Source organism: Anastrepha ludens, chromosome 4 (genome assembly GCF_028408465.1).
Source record: "Anastrepha ludens isolate Willacy chromosome 4, idAnaLude1.1, whole genome shotgun sequence".
Lineage (NCBI taxonomy): Eukaryota > Metazoa > Arthropoda > Insecta > Diptera > Tephritidae > Anastrepha > Anastrepha ludens.
The window spans coordinates 57572737-57598203 of NC_071500.1; the positions used below are offsets into that span (position 1 = coordinate 57572737).

General features: G+C 33.9%; 1 protein-coding gene across 2 annotated transcripts in view; it reads right to left on the reverse strand.

The window, feature by feature from the left end:
* Window positions 1-1654: 1654 nt before the first annotated feature.
* LOC128862489 (G-box-binding factor) overlaps window positions 1655-25467 on the reverse strand; it is a 98926-nt gene continuing 75113 nt past the window's right edge. For both annotated transcript variants that reach the window (XM_054101144.1, XM_054101145.1), the window contains exons 2-4: window positions 4650-4738; window positions 3893-4583; window positions 1655-3806 (exon numbers count right to left, since the gene is read on the reverse strand). In XM_054101144.1, coding sequence (XP_053957119.1) covers window positions 2811-3806; window positions 3893-4583; window positions 4650-4738 — 1776 coding nt within the window. In that variant the 3' untranslated portion in view covers window positions 1655-2810. The remainder of the gene's footprint in view (window positions 3807-3892; window positions 4584-4649; window positions 4739-25467) is intronic.

Sequence of the window (25467 nt, forward strand, 5' to 3'; positions counted from 1 at the left end):
GTTTCGTGTTTTAATTTTACATCGTTCAAGTAAAGCATTGCTTTAAAAAGTATTATCGGGACTCCGCTCCATCAGAAACAACAATAAAACGATGGTTTGCTGACTTCAAACGTGGTCGTAGAGATGCCGATGATGCACAACACAGTGGACGTTCAAATGAGGCGGTAACACCAGAAAACATAAAAAAACTCCACAAAATCGTTTTGAATGATCGAAAAGTGAAGTTGCGTGAATTAGCTGACATCGTAAGGATATCAAAAGAATGTTGACTTTATATCGCATGAGCATTTGACTATGAGAAACCTCTGTTCAAAGTGGGTGCCGCGTGTGCTCACAGTTTTGTTTCATCAAGAACGCACCGTGTCACAAATCAATCAAAACATTGGCAAAACTTCATGAATTGGGCTATGTTCAGAAACGCATTATAATGCGCAGTACTTGCAGCGCTGGCAGCACTGCCAATGTGACAATTCATGCATTCAGTGTGAAAATTTTTGCTGCAAATAATGCACGACTTTTGATACAAAAATGACGTTTAAGAACGCGTTGCATTTGCAGTACTGCCATATTTGCATTTTTGAACGCCCTGCTCTCTCTGAAATGGTATGTTGCGCATTATATGCATGCATTGTTGAACATACCCTTGAACTTCCAATCCGCTATCAGATTTGGCTATAAGCGACTACTGGCTTTTCGCAGACCTAAAAAAATGCTTGATGGTAAAAAATTTCGCTTGAGTGAAGAGGTTATCGCTAATACTGGGCCCTATTTTGAGATAAAAGATAAATCGTTCTACAAAAGTGGTATTGAAATGTTAGAGCGGTCGTGGATTGATTGTGTTGTTCGGGATGGAAATTACGTTGATGAAAAAGGTAATTTTTGAACAACCAAAAAACCTGTTTTCTTTGTATGGTCCTGTGCAGTCCATGTTCTTTTCCATACATAACCCTCCTTGTATGTGTATGTTGTATAATTTATGAAACCAAAAAGGCAAAGAAAAAACTGAACTTTTAAACTCAAATCAGTGTGTAGGGTGTTGGAGTACGATTACAGTTACTTTTTATGCCTTTTCTTACTTTTACAGTATGCAGAAAAATACGCATTCACAACGTACCTTTACTGAACAAATCGCCTAAAGACAGTGGTTAGTTTTAATCGATTTTTTTTACTTTATCTTTTGAAGTTATGACAGTCTTCATGCAAACGAGCGGAATTTGCTCGAAATAATATCTGCAAATTTTAACAAAACATTGCAAATCGGCTTAACTCATTATACGTCGAAAGTACTAAGTACTGGCCTATAATTTGATTTCTTTTCATTTAAAAATTAAAGTTAAATTTAAATATTAAAAATATTTATGACACATAAAAGAGACGTTAAGCAAAAACTGTTACAGTGATTAAAGCTTTTTGATAATGAAAACTTCACAGATGTATACAGCATTTTGATTATTAATACACACACAAATGGGGCATATAAAGTCTTAAGTTATAGAATTTGGAAATATTAAAAAAAAATTATATGTGTTTTTCTTTTATAAAACATTTTTCAACGAATAATCTGGAAATTTGTTGGAATCGGGAATTTATTCTCTTTGATGTTTAGTTAATTCACTTCTTACAAACCAAAAATAAAAATAAATAAAAAGCAATGTAATGTTTTAACTTTTTGAGAATTTATTTTTGCTATCTGCTTGATGAAATAAAAATTATAATAGCATACAGCATATATGCATATGTGTTTGATTTAATTATCCATTTACTTCTACTTTCGCTCTATTTTATACTAATTAAAATCCATTTCTTTAAATAATCTTTGCTTTTCACTTACAATACATACATACAGTATCAATAACGCTAACATTAACTATGCTAACATTTATGTTTATTTACATGTATTTGTTTTACTTAAATATAAAAATATTTTATCCGATAATAACCTTTACAAATTAAACTCGTTTAAAAACGCAACAGCAGCACCCAGCAACACAATGAGAATAGGCGCGCAGTGCGAATACTTGTGTGCCTTAATTTTGCCAGCGTGTTGAGTTCGATAATTATTTTAATATAATTTGCTAATAGAGGCATATTAGATAAAAGCATGAACACAATACACTCAGTTTCCTTCAGGTTTTGCTTTTTGGCTTCGAACAAAATTTGCTGATAATTGACTAAAATAAATTTGGAATAGTTACAAATACAATAAACAAAAAAAAAAAATGTAATAGTAAATTAATTTACAAAGTATAAAATTTGTATTAAAATTGTTTAGGCCGTGCATAAATATGAATAATCTAAGCTTAATGCAATCATAGAAAATAATTTATTTTTAAAACCTCGGCTGGCAGAGCACACTCGGCGGCAACCACTGCGCGTTATGATACACATACGAACTACTTACATACAGTCAACTTAAAATTTGTGTGTTTTAATTTCGTTTTACTTTTTATGCTCTTTGCCTCTACTGTTGCGTTTGGAAATGATGTGAATACATAGTTCTATGAAACCAGCGTACAAAGTAGTTCGATAGTCAACATAAATAATCAAAACTGTTGTGCAACATATTGCATCATATGCATATGTATGTGTATACACACATAGATATATTTACTTATTCTTCCAATTTTCCTCCATCGCCCTTACGCATACAGGAATTTGTTGCTAGTTTATGCACAACTTATTCACGCTGCGCTGTACCCTTGTCTTTTTTCGTCGTCTTCATTCTTCCAACTCTTCTGCGACTTTTCTTTCGCCTATGCAATCTCCGCAATTTCGATGCCTTCGTCTGTCAAGCTTGCTAATCGCTGCCGCTATGTTGTTGTAGTTGGCGTGCAAGATTTGCAGTCTTTGCTGTTACAATTGCAACTATTGCTATCAATGGGCGTATTTGGCGTACGCGAACGCGTTGCCGCTGCAGTCGGTGGATAGCAATCCATTGCCACCAAGCTATTACGGCTACTATTTCGCTCGGCAGCGCCAGTAGTCGCCAAATTACAGCTGCTACTCTTGAGCGATTGCAATGATGTGGTAGGCATGGTACTTTCGGCAACAATGCTGTCTAATAGCATTTGTTGCTGTTGTTGCTGGTATAAACGCTGCTGATGCTGGTGGTGATGATGATAGTGATGGTGGTGGTAGCCACCAATGGGCACCGTCACCGAGAGTGGTGGTGTTGGTATACGCTCAATTGTTGCGGGTGTAGCTGTTGGCGAAACGCCGATAGTAGTCAGTAGTTGCGTACTGGGTGCCAGACCTGCAGTTATTGACGGTGGCGTGGACGATTGTGATGAACTGGCGCCATAACTGCAAGCGGTCGTTTTCAGCGTTGCTGCTGTCGATATTGGTATGGATGGTATGGGGGCCGATGACAGTGACGAAGCTGATGAGGATATGGATGCGGAAGGCGATATGGCTGTAGCTGCAGCGGATGTGGCGTTAGTGCCACCAGTTGCAGATGCTATCGACGACGCTGAGGACGATGCTGATGCGGGCATGGACGATATCGACGCGGACGAGGCCAGCGAAGAGCAAGCTGACGTGGAAGAGGATGACGATGATAGTGCTGTAGGCGATTTGGGTGAGCTTTTGCGCGAGAAAAGCTTTGTGATCACGTTTGGCTTTGATTTTTGTGGCTGCTGTTGTAGTGGCTGCGACGCGGCAGTGGAACTACCTGCCACCGCATACAGGGTCATATTGGATCCGCTGAGCGCCGAAAGCGCATTAAAATTATACGATGATTGTTCCGGAACGTCCTTTATCGTTTTATTCGGTGGTGGCTTGATATAGGAACGCGTTAATTCCGATTGCTAAGACACGAAAAGTAGGAAGAATATTGAAATGTATGTTAGCACAGAGTTATCGTAAGCAAAATAATTAAAAAATCTTTGCTAACCTGATAGCTTGCACGTATTTGCAAACTGCGATCCTGACCCCATTCGCTGTCCGGTAACGGTACATGATGTGGGCATCGCGGCGTCACTTGCTGGTTCAGCTGCTTCGCTTGCTGATAATGCTGATGGTGATCGATGCTGTGACTGTTGCAGGAGCTATTGCTGCCGCAGGAACTGCCCGTTTTGCTGCTGTCATAGCCGCCAATGCTACCACTCCCGCTGCCCTTGCTGCCGTATTTGAGCGTGGCCGCCTCAATGCCACCGCGCATGAAATTGCTGCTGCTATTGCTATTGCTAATACTTGTATTGCTACGTGCTGGCATGTTGCTACTGGGTGCATTATTCCCACTGCCGCCTACTAACTTCTGCTGCTGCTGTTCTTGTTGTTGCGCTGGCATGCGCTGGTAATGTTGTTGTTGCTGGTTATGGTGGTGACGTTGTTGTTGCTGCTGCTGGTAATGGTGATGATGCTGTTGCTGTTGGTGGTGGGAATGTTGATTGTGATGTTCTTGATGTAGTTGTTGTTGTTGTTGTTGCAGTTGATGAGTGTTGCTGCCGCTACCGTTGGCAGTGGCCATACAACTGCTCGTACAGCTACTGCTAGTGTTGTTGCTACGGATCACAGTTTCGCTACGTACTAAAATCTCTCGCGCCGGCAGCGTTTCCACGCGCATTCTACAGCTGTATTGCCCTCTGGGGAGAGAAGGGAGCAGAGAGTTAGCACGTTTTTATATAAAATGTAAAATTACGTCATATTACCTATCGTCAGGTGGTGAGTTAAGTGTTGTGCGGGTCGGAACGCCGAGCCGCTCCATTCCCGCGTAGCCGGCAGTCTGTACCGATAGCATCTGCAATGAAAAGTAGAAGAAATACATTAATTAGATAGTTTGAAAGAATTTGGATTTACTACCAATAAAATGGACGAATAAAGAGGATTTGTAATATTCAATCTAAGCATTTATGGGCCATATTTTTAACGGGAGAAGACGTAGAACGACTGCATGATCGCCCTGCATTATGTGAGGGAATATACATACTTTTAAGCACAGCTGAGTGTAGCAGCAAAGTGGAAGATACGAGAGCTGTTTTTCCCACGTCAGTCGGTTCTACGTAACCGGAACGACCCGGATTTATGTACGGCCAAGGACTGTGACTTTAGCAGCATTCCCCGTATAAGTATGGGTAATGATTATGCTTTTACAACAATAACATGCGAGAGCTGTTCTAGTTTAAAGGTGAGTAGAAGTTCTGAAACCATGTGACATCATAAAGGGCAAATGCAGTTCTATGTATGCTGTCAAATTTGTCAGCAGCCACATCTAAATAATTTAACCTGACATAATCTAGTAAATTCAATAGTTGGTTATTGGGTTAGCTGAGCAGGCGTAGAGTGAATACCAGCAGTGATTCTGGCTCTGAATACACTGAACAAATTATTACTGTCTCGAAACAGACAAATGAGATTTAATATGCTTCGCATCTGTATACTTATTTCGAAAGTTACGTACCATTTCTAAAAAAGAGTATATATGTATATACAAAATATTCATCAAGTTGATGCTGTTGCCGTCGATAGGAACATTACAAATCTTGAGAGAGTACTGCTAGGTAATTCACGAAGTCGCGATTGTAATGTGCGCGTAGAATATTTCGTCATGCTTCGCCAACCTTCATCGAAAGGCAATATATTATATTTTTGTAAAATGTGGCTCAAAATTAATCACCCTATCAGAAGATTTATAATTTTTGAAAACAGCGTCGTACGTCAATCATATTTGACAATTGTGAACTTCACAGTTGCGGTACTATAAGGCAAAATTAAAGATTTTTGTTATAAAAATTTTTTTTATTTTGCAAAAAATTATTCAAGAACAAAATTGGATGATTAATTTTGCGCCACCGCGCAAATTCCTTCAAAAACCTGAGTTTCTTTAAATGAGAAACAAAAACATTTCATAATGTGCACATTTGTTGGAGTAGTAGGTGGACAGCAACCGACGAACACAATTATGCACAGTCAACAACAATAATCGAACAGAATCATAATTGCTTTGGTTTCAGCCACAAAATTTCAGTTTGGTTCCGGCCGAACATTTCGATATATTATTTTTTTCTTAAAATGTCATTTACTGCTGGCAACCCTTCGACACAAACCAATGACTGAGAATCGACACAGGCGGAGATGAACTACTCAGTTGGAAAAGAGGAGGAAATCAGGAGCTGAAATTGGCTGAAGTTCGTTTCGGCCTAAAAAATCGATGTTCGGTCGTTCCCTAATTCAGGCACATCTAAGGGATGGTAACGTAGAACCGTTTGTTAAATACATATTATGCAGGTCTATTTTTTTATTAAAATAACCGTAAACTTAGTTAACACACTCATTTTTTCGTTTCTTATTAAAAAAATTATTATTAAGCGTAATTTTTAGGTTGAATCAACAACAAATCGGACAGGCTATGGATCTCCACACCGAGCGAATTTTAATGCAATTGCCAGAAAATTTCAATGGTATTCACTCCGAAGTAAATTTCAAAACCGGCTGGAGTAATTCGTTTTTCAGAACACCACTCGAATTTAGGTTTACTTTCATATTCACCTTCACTCGGATTCCAGAACCTGGCTGTATATTTTTTATTTATATTTATATTTATATTATAAGTAATTAAAAAATAATTGAAGTAAATTAATACTACTCAGGCGTCGCCGAACTTAAACGAGGGTGCTTTGCGCGGCACGTCGTAAAGACGAAATGTTATTTTATTTCATTATTGTTTTCATTTATTGCATTCCAAAAAAGAAGTAATTTAAATTAATTCTTATTACATTATTATTATTATTTTTTTATTATATTATTATTAATTTCATTGTAAATTTTTTTATTACGAAAAAAATTGCAAATTTTTCAATTCAATTATTTATTATGTTGTGTTTGGTATAATAAAGCGTTAAATAGACTTGACTGACGTAAAAGAATTCAAAATTGAGCTAGAGTTTAAAATGCCCTTTTTAACCTGTAACAATTTTCCAACCGCACTTAATTTTCCACTCCGTAACAAAACAAACACTTCTGCCTTTCGGAACAAATAGTAACCCTTTGAAAGCATACAATAAATATTTAGTAAGACACAGTTGGCGATTACAGGCGTTTGCAACACCAAACTTACACCTCGACAATAATGCAAGTACATACCCACATACATACACATATTCAGAAACACAAAATGCAGCAAATGAGAACAACACGTTTGTCAGATTATTTTTTCTTCTGTTTTTATAATTTTTTATTTCATTTTTCTTTGCTGCAGACTGAGTGTCTGAGAAGACGACGACATTAACGTTGTTTGTCGGTTATTACTATTCCTGTTTGTCTGTCTGACTGACTGTGCCAGACTGCACTGATTGCGTCTTCGTATCTCTTTTGTTACTTCTTGCGGATTTTTAGTTTTTTATTTATTTGTCTGGTAACTGTATTTCAACGGGAAAATATGTACGTACTTAAGTATATGCACACATATGTATTCAAGTATGTATGCATGTGCTTGCGAGGCATTTCTAGTAGTCACTTTATCTGCCCGTCGGTTGCTGTGCGTGTATTTCCTTTTTTGATTTTTGCTGCCGGCAACTAAGAACAGCAGGCAGCATGTTGACGTTGCAGTTGCCTCAGTTGGCGAAATTCCAAGAATAAAAATAAAAAACCAAACCAAGAAATAGTAAAGAGCTAGCAAATAAATACAAAAACAAATACAAACATTAGAAAATGGTGAAAATTTTGAAGGAGGAAACTGTATATAAGCAAGCAATACAGACACCTACATTGCACGTAAATATGTATATATGTACATGCACGTGTGTGGGTATGGTTTCGGTTTTGACGCAAAAGCGCATTCTTATCATCAGACATATAAGTACGTATGTACATACACACATATGTGCTTACTAATGTGTATTGGTATTTGGTTGACGCGCTAGTCTGCTGCTGTTTGTGATGGTTTCGAATTTGGTCGGAACTTAAATATTTTGTATGTATACATATTATTATATTATTTAAAAGTCTATTCAAGCGTTAAGTGAATTTAAGCAGCGTCCAGGCCAACCGGTTGAGGCGACATACGCCTACAATTGTGAAAAAGTCGAAAAATTTGTTCCGTAACCATTGCGAGCAATTTTAACACCCTTCAATGTCTGATATGTCTGGGCTCAGCGGAAATCAAGTGAAAGTAACCATTTCAAAAGCGACAGCTCTCATCAAGAAGCCACACAAATTTTTGAATCTCTCTAGCAAGAACATCTGCAAATGGTTATCTAAGAACGATACTTTGGTGTAGGCAGAAGGCTGTAGTTGCTTTTAACTGCTTGCAAAATGCTAGTTAATTTAGATAACTTTTGGATAGTAGTAAAATATTGGCAAGCCTGACGCAAGGCTATCCTATGTGAGATCGATTCGTTTTATTCCTCCAGCGTAATAATTTCTCTTCTCTAGCAGTTTTCAAAAAAATATATTTTTTATTGATCGTATAACAGTTAGCTGAAAGTTAAGAATATTCACTATTTACACATGGTTAACAGAGATCTTTAAATTGATATGTAAGGAACTGAAAGCTTTGGATAGGTCACAGTAGAGACGGTCATCAAAACAAAATACATATATACATCGAATATTTTAGGGACTAAAAAGAAATGGGGGAGAAAAATCGTTGATTGTGTTTAATCCTTTTATAATACTTCAGATGTCAAACGAAATACATACACGCGCATCATTACTACAATAGTTTTAACATTGTCTCTTAAATGAAAATAATAAGAATGAGTAGTCGTGGTTTGGGGCTTTGGCATACCATAAGAAATACCTTAATTATAATTTATGCAACTCTAATTCTAGTCAATAAGAAATATATATTTACTTATATGTAATTGACGCTTACAGCCCTTGTGGGGTGTTTGGCAGAGCCCACTCCTTTTATTTGTGGTGCGCGTTTTTATGTTTTTCTAAAAATGGAGGTGCCTATTAGAAACACCTTTTCGTTTCATTTCTTGTTTCGTGCCCGAGCTTGCCGTCAATAAGTCAATAAGAAGTAGCATTCGTAATATTTAACAATGAATCTTCACGTAACATTGTAGATTATTAATATCATCAGATCTGCATATGCGGAATCTCAATTTACTTAGACTTCTAAGGTCATTCCGTCCACTGATTCGTGGCATGGTTGGATATATATTTTCGCTTATACTTCTATAAAGTTTTTCCAAAAACAAAAGAAATTTCATCAAGTAGTTTTAATAAAAAAAAATTCCCTCAGACTTTGTATACAAATATGTATATTAACTAAGGACGTTTGATAACTACATTTGTGATTGCAAGAATTTATAGTAAGACTGAATGAATTTTAACAAAGATGAAAAAAATTTGTACATTATGTACATAATTTCTGTAGATATGCATCAGTACATATGTATATATGTACATATTTGTAGTCGAAAGCAAAATAAAACCAAATCTGTCCGAATGTTGCGCATAGTAGGAATAACACAAAAGAAAAACGGCAAATAAATAATTCAAATTGCACCCATCACTGCGCACCAAAGGCGAGTAGCAAAATTTCATGAATGAAAAACTTTTTTGGAAACGAAGTGAAATAACATTAATACCAAATTAAAAATAAATAAAAATGGCTAAAAATAAATGGCCAAATCAAACAAAATGAAATTATTTCTTTCCAGAAATCTTTACAAAAATGTTTTTGTTGCGTTGAAATTCCATAGGGCATCGAGTACAAATGTATGTGTGTGTGAGTAATTTTCTTTTATTTATTATTACTTGTGCAAATGTATTATATATATATATATATGTGTGTGTGTGTGATATGTGTGAGACGTAGGTGTTGCTTTCCTACCTCACTGACGCAACCAACTTTCGGTTGCACCACGGCCACCCGCGGAAGGCGCGCTTGTTTGAAATTTGTTGACTTTTTTTGTTTTTTTGCGTTTTGGTCTACAAGTGAGCCAGTCGATGGCCAACCAACAGAACTGCCAGACCAGCTCTTAGACCGGCAGTCGGACAGTATGTCTGGCTGCCGTTGCTTCATAGAGTCAGCGGAGCATAGCTGCTGGCAGATATAACAGAATGACTTAACCCCTTTAAAATGCTGTGCTTTAAGCATTGTGCTTTGAAATATTTGCAACGATTGCTACTTTGGTTATTCACACTGTGTGGCGGGAGCGGTGGTAGTGGTTCGCTTGATGTTGACTGGGCATTTATTATTTATTATTATTTACGTTTCTTTTTTTTTCTTTTCGCCTGTCTGCATTCTTCGCCGTTTTAATTTTTATTTGTTTCAATTTTTTTTGTTTTTTTTTTTTGTTACATTTACTTCTTTGAGTTTCCTCGTACCGTTTTGGTGTGTAAACATAATTTAGTTACTGTTACTATTTGCGAGAAGGTTTTTTTATACAAATTTTTATTTAAGTCAAGTCGTTCCTTAATTAGCTTTAGTAAAGTTCGAAAAATAAAAATAAAATAAGAGCCACCTGTAGATGTATAATTAAATGTAGCAAATCGTTTATATAAATTTTAAACATTTTGTGTGCGCAGAATTTATGTAAATACTTCTAATACTTTTCGACGCAGGATTTTTAATGCAAATCACACAACTTAAGGGGACAGATACCTGAAGAGTTCCGAAAAAAATTTTTTTTTTATAAAATGTTAATATAACCCTTTAAGAGTATGTCAAAAAAATTTTAGAACGTAAATTTAAGTATTTCTTATATTATAGATCGTCAACCGTGACGACTCTATTCTTTGCGTTCGAGCGCTGGGAGAGGAATTTTCATGTATTCAAACTTTATGCGCGTTTTTCTCAAAATTGTATTTTTCGAATTGGCGTACACGATAACTCGAAAAGTTATAGACCGATCACCCTGAAATTTCGCACACATCTTTTTTATGATATTACTTTCTATGTAAATTTACAAGTTTTTGAAAATTTTTCGAAAAAATTGTAGGAAAGTTCGCCCCAAAATTAATTTTTTTTGAGTCAGATTTTTCCGCGAATTTTATTTTTTCCCGTTTGTTTTAATTCATATAGAAATTATGACATTAATCAACAAAAAAAGTTTTGGTTTTTTGTATTAAGGAGGTTTTTTGTATTGAGGAACTCCGCTGCGACCTTCCTGGAAGAATTGAGTGTACATCCGCTATTTTAAATGATTCAAAAAAAAAAAAATATATTATTTTAATGTATAAATAAACTGTATTCCAATTTTGAAAAAAAATATATTGACTTCTTCATTTTAAATAATTTTAATGAAAATCAGGAAAAATATACCGTTTACAGGTATCTGCCCCCTTAACAGGAATTATTTTATTTTACAAATTAATATTCTAAAATATACAACATTTTGAGATCTTTGCCATAAAAAAACTAGCGTATGAAAACACTCAACGACAAAATAAGCCAGAGAGTAATTTGAAATACTTCAATACAAAATTTGTAATAATTTATATTAAGAAAGTAGCAATACATCTCCTTCTTTTTCTTCCATTCCTCAATTTCTTGTGGGACATAGGGTATCAGACACGCCTGCGCGCCACTTAGTGCAGTTTTTGGCAATGCATTTCAATTCGCGCCAGCTCTTCCTGATACTTCTAGTTTCCCTTTCGACTGTTCACCTCCAGCTTTCCCTTGGCCTACTAAGCTTGCGACCAGCAATCGCAACATATAACGCTTATTAAAACGCAATCAAAAAATAAATGCCATGGTTACCACATTAACTAATTTGTCCGAATTATTTTACAATGCAAAATTTTACTAAAGTTCTAAAGTAAAGAATTGCTGAACATTCACTACTCCTATCACATCATTTTGTACCTTGGCAAAATAAGCCAATACCGAATTTTCGGAATTTTTAAATGTTTTCTCGGGATTCCGAAAATGATTTCCTGGAAAATTTTTAAATCGAAAAACGAAAATATTTAATTTAAGCCAAACAATATCATTGAGTAAAAATCTGACAAAGTATTTAACATTCTATTTGAAAGATTGTTATGGCCAAGGCTTTTATGATTTTAATTTTACATAATTTATTATAATATAAATTTCTAACTTAGCTATGTTCATGAAACTATACATATATGTTTTCTTCAAATTAGCTATTCATATTCTAGTAAGAAATAGCAAAATGTTTTATTCTCCTCTCGAAAATATCTGACAAACGTTGGTTTGATGCCTGCACTACATGTCAGTAATAGCTCTGTTGTAACGGTGTAAAAACAAAATATTTTGTTCTTGTCGTTTTTAGAGTATTTTGTTCCCGCATGTATTTTCGACAACGATTCCTGTGAAGGAATGTACCAAATAATTTAAGTTTCTTCGCACTACCAAAACAGAAGTGCTGAAAATTCCAATAAAAGTGGTTCGGATCGTTCAGGTGGTAATAGATCGAGATACTGAACTGAATAACCAAAGAAAAACGTGAACCAACTTCTCGAAGCGAATAATCTACTGGCATTTTGGCCTTTCATTTTTTTTTTACTTTTTTCCTTTTACTTATTTTTGGTTGCAAACATCACTTGTGGATAAGAAAAATTTGTGCGCTTGTAAAGTAAAGAGTTACAAAAAATTATTAAATAAACAAATATTATTTTTTTCCAAGCAAATATAATAACCTCTTAATAATTTCACGCATGAATTGTATACCAGCATAGTACGATATTACAAAATTAAAGTGGCCTAATAAGAGTTTTTGGTCAACACTGCGTATGCGTGATTTAATTGTCTATGCAATGAGTCCATCGCCGCACAAAACAAATTCGATGAGGAGCACGGTCTAAGCCTCTCAAAGAATTATGCGGCAAGCTATTCAAATTATATTTGAAACGTATTTATATGCATTTCCTCCCGCCCCTATCAAAGCTTTAAACTTGTACAAATGTATACCAAGCTTGTCTGCTGTTGAAAATTTAAAGGCCAAATGAAGCGAAGTTTTCACCGATTTAAATGCAATTTTTTTAAATAAACTGACACATAACACAAATTTATAATTAATAATTTTTTTTCTCAAACTCTACAAAGTACATATTTTTTATTTACATATTCCATTTATTGCGGTGAATGCCACTGTCATTGCGTTGATTTAGCTTGAAGTGAGTTTGTTTGCATTTGTGAGAGAGCGAACGACCGGCGGCGACGGTTGACGGCATCATTGCAGTGTCAGTACTCGCTTTCGCATCGTTAGTGGTAATTTTTTGTTGCTTTTTTTGCCCTGACTGTTATTTCTGTAGTTGTTATTATTATTATTATTGCCGCGCCAACTGCATGCATTGGTTGTTGTTTTTCACTGTGAATATACGAGCAATTACTCTTGTTGTTTGCCTGCGTTATTGTTGTTATTATTGTTGTTTGTTACTGCTTGCTTTTGTTTCAGTCGCCGTCGTTGACGGTTCATTATCAAAATGTGCCAATTAAAGTTCAGTGGCATTGCATTTTGTGTCAACGTTGCGAGCATTTGGCGGGTCGACGCTCTGTTGTTTTTATTGCTGTTCACGTTGTTTGCAGTTGCAATTCGTAATCTACATGACACGAGAAAACAGGGAGGAGAGTGGGAAGCCAGAAATACTGGCAAGCAGACGAATGGTCGAACCAGCGGACAGACAGACACACGGACAAATAATCACGCCATCACAATAATCATCAGCACCAGACGATGGGAACCCAAACAATCACAGACTAAGAGCCAGTGCAGCTGTACCGCATGCAGCGACGCATTGTGAGATGATGAACCATATGGACGTACAGTATAGCTGGAGCAAGAAAGGAGTAGCACCAATAAAAGTAAAAACCGAAGCAGTCATTTCCATAGGGGAGTTAAATAGATGTGTAAATCTTGTAAATACATACGTATGAACCATATATGTATGCGCAGTTGTATATATTTACGTATGCGCAAGTGCAAGTGTATGATTTCTTGTTGGCAAACCAGTATTTTTGAGGTTGATAACATTATTTTGATATCGGTTATTCATACCAATTTTTTTAAATATATTAGTGTACTGCATGTGTAATGCTTGTATGTACATACCTATATATGCTATACTATATAAGTTAATAAATTATAAATTTATTTTAGTTCATTGAAAAATATTTAAGAACTGAGCTCTTTATTCGTTCAATTCTCCTTTTACACTCAACTCTTAAAATTACGATGCCTCTTATAAATAGTCTTAAGCTGGTTTACATATTTATTTGTTGATCAGCATTTCTTATGCTGGTTTACATGTTTATTTGTTGATCAGCATTTCTTATGCTGGTTTACATATTTATTTGTTGATCAGCATTTCTTATGCTGGTTTACATGTTTATTTGTTGATCAGCATTTCTTATGCTGGTTTACATATTTATTTGTTGATCAGCATTTCTTATGCTGGTTTACATATTTATTTATTGATCAGCATTTCTTATGCTGGTTTACATGTTTATTTATTGATTAGCATTTCTTATTATTTGGCACAGTAAAGTAAGCATAAATGAGTTATAAGCATTTAGCTGCAATGTAAGCAGTCATGAAATATGCTGACTAAATATTGAAATAGGATAACTGATATGAAATAACTAAATATTGAAATAGGATAACTGATATGAAATAACTAAATATTGAAATAGGAATAAATGTTGCATTAACTCTTCCCCTCTTAAAAGCGATCGTCCTCGAGCGTTACGTGTTGATAGAGTTAATTTGATGCGTGTTTTTTATGTGCAGGTCTTTCAAAGCTTCTAAGGAAAGTATTACTATGTGCTCTTTTTCTAATGGAGTTGGCTGTAGTATTGTGGGTATGGCTTCGATCGGTCTTGTTTCCAAATTTTCGAATAATTGACTGTTTATTTTTATTGTTGAATTGTGAAATATGATGACATGAGTACCATTGATTTTTTTGGGGTATTTCGTCAGCTACTAGTTCGCCGTCAAATTGATTTAGCAATATAACTCCTTGTTTTACTTCTTCTAATGTAGGGACGTGATGGCCATTTGTTGTTGAACAAGTCGAATTCAAGCTATAAATAATCCTAGTTATACATAAATCTTTACTTAAATCTATTAAATTAGTTTCTTTACAAATCGTTAGATCATTATATCTTTCGCATTCATTTTTTATTCCGAACAGTGAATCTTTTCCTTTAAGTATTTCTTTATACTCAGTTTTGATTATAATATTGTTTGCTTTTTTTTTCTGGTCGTATTATAATTCTTTTAAAAATTTCATTTAATGTTAGAGGTATTTTTACCATATATAAAATTTCCATATCCTTACTTAATACGTTTATTTTCGATATTTCTAATGCTTCTTCGGCACTTTTGAATGGTATTTTTTCCTTTTTCATTTTTATTAATTGACAATTCTATTTCTTTTTTACTTAATATTACTGAATTCAATATATTTTCTTTCGCCCATTGGATGGCATATTTTATATTTATTAATTCTTCCTTAATTAACCTAATCCTATTCTGCGAATTGATTATAATTTCTGTTATTACATTGTCTTCCTTTCTAATGGTATTTACCATTCTATCAACTATACTGGTTATATTATTTATTCGTATTTCAAATAGTTTATTAATTACTACTTGGTCATTATTATTTTCATTTAAGTTATTTAGATTATTTGTAATTATTTTCAAATCCTCGTGATCTGGAGATCCGGCTATGTATTTCCATGCCGTTCCCAGTATATCAATTGATCTCTTCGTTTTGTAATTTGTGTTAGAATGTTTTAGTGCATTTAGGATTTCAAAGGTTTGAATGGTTTCGTGTTTGAGGAGAGGATATAGGAAGTGGTTGTTAGGGATTTGGTGATTTATTTCTTCGTATGTTTCTGTCAAAAATTGTTCGTATTTTCCTAAGTCGATGAGGTGAATAAGTCTAAATGTTCCGTCTTGTATTTTCGCTTGTCCGTCGTCTATTGTCACAAGTTGAGATTGACTATAGTCTAAAATTTGAACGTCTGATGAAGAAGTAGTGATCGTGATGAGAAGGATAAAAAGTTTGTAATGGTCCATTTTACCTGCAAATTTAATTAAGTTTTTATTAGGGATTTATGAATTGTTCTTCCTGTTACTGTTTTAATCGTTGTCCTGTGGTTTTCTAAAACTTTCTCCTTTTTATACCTTGGAGTTAGTTTAGAACCTAGTCTCTTGTTTATCTTGATATAGATTATTTCTCCTGGTGAGAAATCCTTATTTTCTGGTCTATTTTTATTGTGATATGAGAGGTCTTGCTCTTGTTTTTTCTTAAGTAAGGTAATGTTTTCTCGTCTTTGCTTTTCTAATTGTTGTGGGTCACTGTAAACTCTATTTCCAAAAAATGTGTCTATGGGTTTATCTTTTGTCGTTGAGTGCATTGATGAATTGTATTCCTGTACTGATTTAAATAGAAGTTCTTCGAATGTTATTGTCGTTTGATTGCTTTTGAGGCATCTCATGATCTCGGAGAGTGTGCTATGGAATCTTTCTACTTGTCCGTTACTTGTGCTACTGTAAGGTGGTGTGGTGTAAACGTTAATAGACATTTCATCCCTAAGTAAGGATGATATTGAGGCAGAGTTAGACATTATTTTAATTAATTTATTTTATTTTTTTTTTGTTTTTTTTTTTTTTTTTTGTTTTTGTTTAACAGTTCTCTGGAGGGTCCCTTGGGTGGTGAATCGCAGAGAATGTTTGTTATTATAAGCTGGAGGGTCCCCCGTTAGGTGGTGAATCGCAGCTTTAAATTATATTATATTATTGGCTGTACAAGCCAGATTTTATTATAATAAATTTTTTTTTTTTATAACTTTCTTTATATTTTTTTGGTTTTTTAAATAATTCAATTAATTTGTATAGTAATATTTAATTCTGTATTTTTCACAAATTTGTTTTTCTCAATAAAAATTTTTTGTAATTCCAAATTAATAGTAATATTCAACTTATATTTTTTTCAATAATTTCTTTATAATTCTTAATATTGCTTAATATTAATATCCTTTTTTTCAATAATTTCTGTATAATTCTTAATATTGCTTAATATTAATATCCTTTTTTTCAATAATTTCTTTATAATTCTTAATATTGCTTAATATTAATATCCTTACACTAGTACTTCCCGGCGGTGGGGTGTGGTTCCTTTTTGCTAGTCTCTGCTACTGGGGCACCTCCAATTCGCACTATTAGAAGCGAGCGTTTTTTTCCTACTGGATTCTAACGCTGCACCGGCTCATTGTTCGCGTCCTTGTAATCGTACTCTTTTTTTGTACGAAACACTTCACTTCACGAACTTTGAGACCGGTCCCTGCTCGGGCGCCAGTTAATAAATTATAAATTTATTTTAGTTCATTGAAAAATATTTAAGAACTGAGCTCTTTATTCGTTCAATTCTCCTTTTACACTCAACTCTTAAAATTACGATGCCTCTTATAAATAGTCTTAAGCTGGTTTACATATTTATTTGTTGATCAGCATTTCTTATGCTGGTTTACATGTTTATTTGTTGATCAGCATTTCTTATGCTGGTTTACATATTTATTTGTTGATCAGCATTTCTTATGCTGGTTTACATGTTTATTTGTTGATCAGCATTTCTTATGCTGGTTTACATATTTATTTGTTGACCAGCATTTCTTATGCTGGTTTACATATTTATTTATTGATCAGCATTTCTTATGCTGGTTTACATGTTTATTTATTGATTAGCATTTCTTATTATTTGGCACAGTAAAGTAAGCATAAATGAGTTATAAGCATTTAGCTGCAATGTAAGCAGTCATGAAATATGCTGACTAAATATTGAAATAGGATAACTGATATGAAATAACTAAATATTGAAATAGGATAACTGATATGAAATAACTAAATATTGAAATAGGAATAAATGTTGCATTAACTTATACAATATATATTTGCGCCATCTTTAGAGTGATTTAGAAAGCCTTTTTCGTATGTTTGTTAAAATAAACTTTGATTTATTTTTATTTGAACCCTCGATATTATTGCAATATTTTAACTTTTTAACGCGTCGTTGGGCACCCGGATCTGGCCAGACTTTTTAGACTTTAGACGTGAAAATATTTCTGTTATAGCTAACGACTTCAGTTTCCAGGAAGCTCCCAAAAATTTAATTAACTATCGATTTATGGATATAATCATTTAAAAAGGATTCTCGAAAAGGACGAAATAAGGCCAAGCCCGGGTGCCGAACCGAAGTCTTAAAAAAAAAGCGTCCAATGGGTTAATCATTTTTTGTCGGAAATGATTTGAAGGGCATAATAGCATTATGTGAAAGAACAAAGAACAAGCCACAGCTTCGCTGCTTCAAGTCATATACAATACAATATATACATACTTTTATGGTCGTGAAAACTTCGAAAACTATGAAAATTGTGGGAATAATTTAAATTGTTTTTAATTTTACATTTTATATTTGTTTAAATTAAAGTCTTAGATAAGTGTCGTTTAACATATTAAAATGAAAATTTAAATTCTATCAGAATTCTGCCAGTTTCTGCTGACAGTGCACAATGTTTCTGCTAATAGACGTATTTATTTACTTATATTACATACCTAGAAAAAAGGAAGTCTTTTAAATTGGGGTTCATCGAATTTCTGAGAAAGGTTTGAAATCAGGTTTGAAACTAAGTAAAGAAATTGCTGCCATAACTGCAATGCAATGTTCCAGTCTACACGCAGAAAAAAGTGGTTGAGTCCGTTTCTCGTATAATTTCCCTGCTGTTATATTTTAAATTGATATTTTGTTGCAGTGTTGCTTAACATACGTAATGAACATAATTATAGCATGTAATGAACAGAGTAGAGCATACAGCATATTTATAACGTAATTCTGTTACTACTCTGTCTATTACTCTACTGCAGCCTATGTTTGTTAAATATCGCTGGATGGGTAGATTGCAAATTTAAAAAGAAAAAAAAAAATGCTTTCAAATCTGCGGTTCTTCGAATCACTGAGTGAAGCTTGAAATAATATACATAAATGCATTGCCGAAAAATGGTATTGTCCAATGGCAGTGTTTAACTCGAAATCAAGCTTCACAGATGAAAAATAGAAGAAAAACCGGATGGGTTTAAAAATTGGTAGCTTTGCGCAAATATGACAACCTTATGATTTAACATTATACAATATTTATCTTACTTTTTCTACCAGCTTTTTGCCAGTTGTTTCGTTTTTGAGTTTAAATTGAATAAGTTTAAAATGCATTTAAGACATGGCAACTGTTACCAGCTACCTTCAGCTACCTAACATACCCTGTACTTGTTTGCCGGTATGTATATATAATATATGTAGAAAGCAGTAATTTGCAATTTTTTTTCGAAAGTATTTACATATACACATGTACATATATGTACTTCTCTTCTTCGCTTGTTGAAAAGTTGAAAATGCGAAATGCTAAAGTGCTTGAAGCTGTATGTCTGGCATATTTACATACATACATACTCGTATACAGGACGGAATGTAGGAATTTGTTGATGAGATGGAGTTTCATATAGTTTCATCACATATGCTTGCATTCATATGAGTATATGTACGTACATATATGCTATATGTATAGTAGATACATACTTTCCCAGCAATGCGGCCACGTATTACTGGCATTGAAATTTGTTTATAAATTATTTAAGAACATTGAAGAGGAAATTGAATTGTGCTTTTAGGTACAGAGAGGTGGCATGCGAAGAATTCGATTAAATATTATACCAGTATACGTTCGTATGTATCTATTAAGAGGTTTGCTTTTACAAAAGCAAATAGAGTAGAGTACATAATTTCTGGCTACTGGTTTATTTGGGTATATACATATATATATACATGAATACTTATACATATAGACATATATGTATATGCATGTCTTCCAACAGTCTAAAATTAGTTTGTTTGATCTCCTTCTGTTGACAGTCGTTATACACAAGCGGCTTGCAGCATTTTGCACTGCGTCTGGTCCAAACAGGATGTTTTGTATTGAATTTCGTCGGCTGCAATAAATGCCGAATAACAAAAAGTAGTGCAACCTGCACATATGTATGTATGTACATATCAATATGGTTGCATGTGTGTACATACGTACGTATAAGTCGATGTGTATGCACAGCGGGAGTAAATTCATACATATAAAAAATTGTTATTGTAATATGAAACCTTTGTTCACGGAAAAACTAAAAATTCCCGTACGTATTATAATTCGTGCATACATACATACATACGTATGCAAGAATGAATAAAGTATCAATGGCAAAATAGTTGAGTCGCTTGCTAGTCGGCCGCATTGATGACTGGCAGGAGTTAAGCAAAAAAATTTAATAAAATAATAGTTGGTGTGGAGCATCCAACCTTCAATGGTTTAGGCCGCACGGTAGTTTTTTATGGTATTAAAAATACCATATGACTTGTGACTTTTTTTCTTTGGGGCCATGTGAAAGAGACGGTCAACATCCCAGGGTCGATTCAAGACCTCAAAGATGGAATTCGTGAGGCTATCGAGGGCATAGTCACTTTGCAATTCGGTTATGGAAAATTTCATAAAAAGGATATTGTTCTGTAAGCATGGTCGTGCTGGTCATTTGCCTGATGAAATTTCCACTATTACCGACATACCTTCCTCTTTATAATGAAATAAACATCCGATAATTTATATGAAAAAATAGCATTTTTCTTTGAATATCAAAATAACACCTCTTATTGGAAAACCCTTAATTTTTTTCTTTCACATGAATGACTCTGTTAAGAGTTAATCTAGCAAAACCTGCCTCTAATACATACTGCACTTTTTAAGAGAAGTTAGCCGGTAGCTTACTCTCCACAAAAATAGGAAGTACTCGTACAATTAGCAGATGAAATCCACGGTAGAGAGAATTCTGAAGGTGTGACCAAAAAAATTGGACTATTAACTGGCTCTAAGTGATTTCGAAAGAATCAGCTGATTTGCTCACGTAACAGGGGATGTGGCAGCGGTTTGTTTTCAACAAAGCTGAGAATGTGCTAGTGATATACGAAAAAATTCAACGTAGCCTCCAAAAAAATATTATTTAGTTGCCGTCTAAACAACGACTGACTGAACGAGTGTAAGAATGCGTGTGAACTAAGCGGATACAATTCTGCTGCCGAAACCCCTCTGACGTGATAGCCGAAGTTACTCTCAAAATTTGGCTTCAGAAAAGGACTGGCGGCGGACAAATATCAAGTGTGTGCATACATACATACATACAAAATATGTGACAAACATAAAAAAGGCGGAACGTATATGCAGACCCGATTGGTGTTTACTATTGAAAATATATAAACATAAGTTTAAAATTTAGTTGCAAAAAATTTATCAGTAACTGGGTGTAGGAACTATGTATCATATGTACATATTTATGTAGGTATAATCTGAATTCTGATGCGGTTTTAAAAGCAAAACGACATTTTCTTCATTTTTTGTTGGTTTCATTTAATTCCAAGAAAACTTTAATCGATTGATTAAATATGGTGGTTCAGAGTAATAATTTTGAGTCCAAAAAATTGTATCCAATTGTTTGGATGTTGTATAAGCTTGAAATTACTGTATCTTTGAATTATTCTTAGTAGACCATGACATACATATATGACCGTTATTCATGTTGTAGTGGGGCTTTTTTTTTTAATTGTATGCTTAAATCTCGCCACAAATAAAATGTTGAGGTTTAAGTTTATTAAATTGCGTGCTTTAATAGAGATCTTCAGAATAGTCTTTACTTTTATGATATTTTTACATATCAGTAAATAATCCCATTTCTTAATAAAAGCTACATATTTCAATATTAAACATTTCTGAGTCTCTTAAACACACTTCGGTTCTATAGGCAGCCTATCTGTTTAGATAGTTTAACCTCAACTACCAAAAAAGTCGTGGAACAAATTTGATTTAGAATAAAACATCAAATGTATTTATTTCGAGGGAAAAGGAACATTTGTGCTTTAAGGGTTAATACAAGTATAAAATATTTCCAACTATATGTAGATACATCTGTACTTATATGTACACACATAAATATGTATGCATACATACTAAATTTAATTTAATTTCTTCAATTTGCTTATTAAATATTCTTATTCGCACTAACAAACTACAAAACCTCTAAAATACATATGTATGGTATAAACACCTGTAAATATTTACATACATATGAATGTACGTATTTCTGACCGTGAAATTTAATTACTATGTTGTCCTTCGAAGTACTGTTCTTTTAACTTTTTTATTGTGTGTTGTTTTCTTCGCATATCAAAATAATTTCTTTGGTATTTTGTTTTCAGCGGCCTTTGCTGATTATCGTCCGTTGGTTGTATGAATATGCATGTATTTGAACTACTGCATTTATACCGCGTTAATATAGGGCAACTCTTGTTGCGCTAATTTGTTGTCGAGAGAGCGACGAGAAAAAGGGAGATTTCCGTTTTTTATGCAAACTTTTTAACTTTTCTTTAAAATGAGGTTGTTTTTTGGGACATTTTTTTAAATTGATTTATTTTCAAAAATTTGAATTTTGGATGCAATTTTCAAATCGTCCCAGCAATCGGAAATTTTAATATTTCTCCAAAATATTTTTTTGGAAGTCTTTAAATGTAACAAATATTATGTGAGGCACCCTAATTTATATAAATTGCGTTTTCTAGATGTTTTACCTTTTTTTAAGCGTGTTAGGCAGCAAAACAGAAATAATTGCAAATTACGGAGTTGCCGTTTGTTATGCCGACAAAAGTTTCGTTATAGGAATGCTGTCTAAGCATTTGAGGCATAAATTTTATCTTCATTCCCGAGGTTTGATTTTTAACGGAGATTTTGCTTTCTATTTTGTTGCTTGTTTGATGGTGTCTAACGTTGTTTTGTATTTATTTCTTTAATTCATGTAAACAAGGTTGATTTTGTATGCAGTGTCTGCTTGTTTTTAATCAAGTTGCGTCTTGTTTCATGAATCTCTCTTAACTTTTTACATATTTTAATTATTGTTTCTTTTTATTCGTTTGCTTGTTTTGTCTACGCCTTGCAGCTTTCATGAATATGTATGCATATCAGCACTCTTGGCATTAACGTCAGCAGCTTGAATTTTTTGACGTTTTCTCGCTGATTCAGTTTCGCCGCATTTGACTTTAATTTTAGCTTCATGGCTCTAACTTTGTTTTTTTGGAGCCCTGGTTGAAACTATTTGGTTAACAGGTCTTTAAATGCGCAGCTACGTCTGCGTTGGCGTCTACGACAACATTAATTAAAAAAAAAAAAACTTTTTCATTTGTACATCCCAAATTTTGTACACACATGCCGACACATAACTTGCATTTATTTTTCGTTCGATTGATCTCAAGACGTTTTCATGGCCTTCTAAGTTATTATTCAAACTATTATTATAATAAAAATCACTATTATTTTATTTAAAATTTTTATTTATATTTATTTCTTTAAAATCGTAAATTTCATATATTAATAGCTGTGTAAAACTTCGTTTATTTTTTTTCAATTTGAATAGGCTGGTGAATCGCAGGGTAATATTTTATCAATTTAATTAATTATGAGTTATGCAACTAGTGGCTATCAGTTTGAACCCAGATTCATTAAAATCGGTTCATTTTTGACTAAGTTATGAGCAATTGGCGGCCGCCGTAGCCGAATGGGTTGGTGCGTGATTACCATTCGGAATTCACAGAGAGAACGTTGGTTCGAATCTCGGTGAAAGCAAAACTAATAAAAACATTTTTCTAATAGCGGTCGCCCCACGGCAGGCAATGGCGAACCTCCGAGTGTATTTCTTCCATGAAAAAGCTCCTCATAAAAAAATATCTGCCATTCGGAGTCGGCTTGAATTTGAGGGACCTACCATTTGTGGAACAGCATCAAGACGCACGCCACAATAAGGAGAAGGAGCTCGACCAAACACCCAGAAAGAGTGTACACGCCAATTATATATATATACCTATATGAGCAATTAAAAAAAAATTTTTTACATAAATAAAAAAAATCGATTTTGAGCCGAAAAACAAAATTGCCGATAAATCTTGAGAAAAATGTTTTTCGGGTGAACAAAAAAATATGTATGTGTCTCATTATATTGACCAGAGAGCAACATATTTGAGTTACATCGAAATCGAAGAACATGTTCCGAATAGCCCGGCTGAATTGAAATGGAAAGCATCTACTTCAAAATCGAGTGTTTTTATATATAACATTAGCTTTTGAAAATATTTGTTTCAAAAAATCGGCTACGCTCTTAGGGTTCAAGCTTAAAAGATATAAATAAAAATTTCCACAAATTTTGTCAACGGCATCAGAGTAATGGGACTATTGATGTTGATTTTAGGATATGTTTAACTCACCCACATCTTGACCTATTTATTATTATTTATCATATATAAAAATGTTTATATCTAAATAAAAATGACTAATTCAGCTTAGAAAATAACATTGCAGAATATTTTTTCAATATCTTTATATCTTCGAAAGTTAACCCGTTTGCGTCCAAAACTTTTTTTTACAAACATGAATATTTTTCCTTTCCGTGAAATAAATAATAAAAACGAATTATTTCATTATTTTACTAACTCCATCATATATAACTAGCATGTCGATATTGTTATTAGAAAAAATACTGCATTAGGCTGTGCTCATATTTGAGGAAGATTTATTTATTTTTTATTTTTGAACTTATACTCAAAAACAGGCTTAGCAATAAAAGGCCACTAATAATAAAATAGCTATTCAAACACACGCACGCATATTAAATTAATTGGCAATGGCTTGCACGTGCCAGACACCTTTGCAAATTATATGGCTAAGCTAAATGGAGTGTTTGCTAAAGAGTCATCTCCGCCGCACCTTCATTAAAATACTCACTATGTACATACATACGCACAATTGTCCCAGCACGTTTTCTCTTGCGAACTGCACACTCAGCATTTTTGTTGTTGTTCTTGTTGCCAATTTCAGCACACAAAATTGCATGGTTACATCTTAGCAGTTTTGCTTCATGCGCTTTCTTTTACACAGCCATTTAATCGACTTTCAAAGTTTATTCAGCGGCAGCGTAAATTGGTTAGGGGTTTCAGACGTTTTATGCGTTTTCATACCAGATTATTTAGGCTAAATATGTTTGTATTTAGTTACGTGACAACAATTTTTGTCTACGTATTTATTTTTTGCCATGTTATATATTTTTTGCCCACTATTTCTCCTGTTTGCGTCACTTCGTTGCCCAGAAGGAAGCAAAAGTCCTTGAAGTATTCGGTAGACGCCTCAAATTGCTTCCACTTTAGATATATTTGTACGACGTATAGCGCCAGTTGAGCCTGAAATTCACTTAACTGAGTTTTGTACAATTATTTCTCCTACTTCTTACTCGACTTCTCGTTTTCTCGCTTACACTTTTTCTCCATTTGTATGTTATATACATATCCTTTACTCACGCAGGAATATAGACCTGCTCTCGTCACTTCGCATATGTGTTTGTGTCTGTTATTATACAACGAAGGCATACCACTACAGTAATTTGTTGTTGTTATTGTTTTCGGTTTGTTGTTTTCTTCTTTGATTTT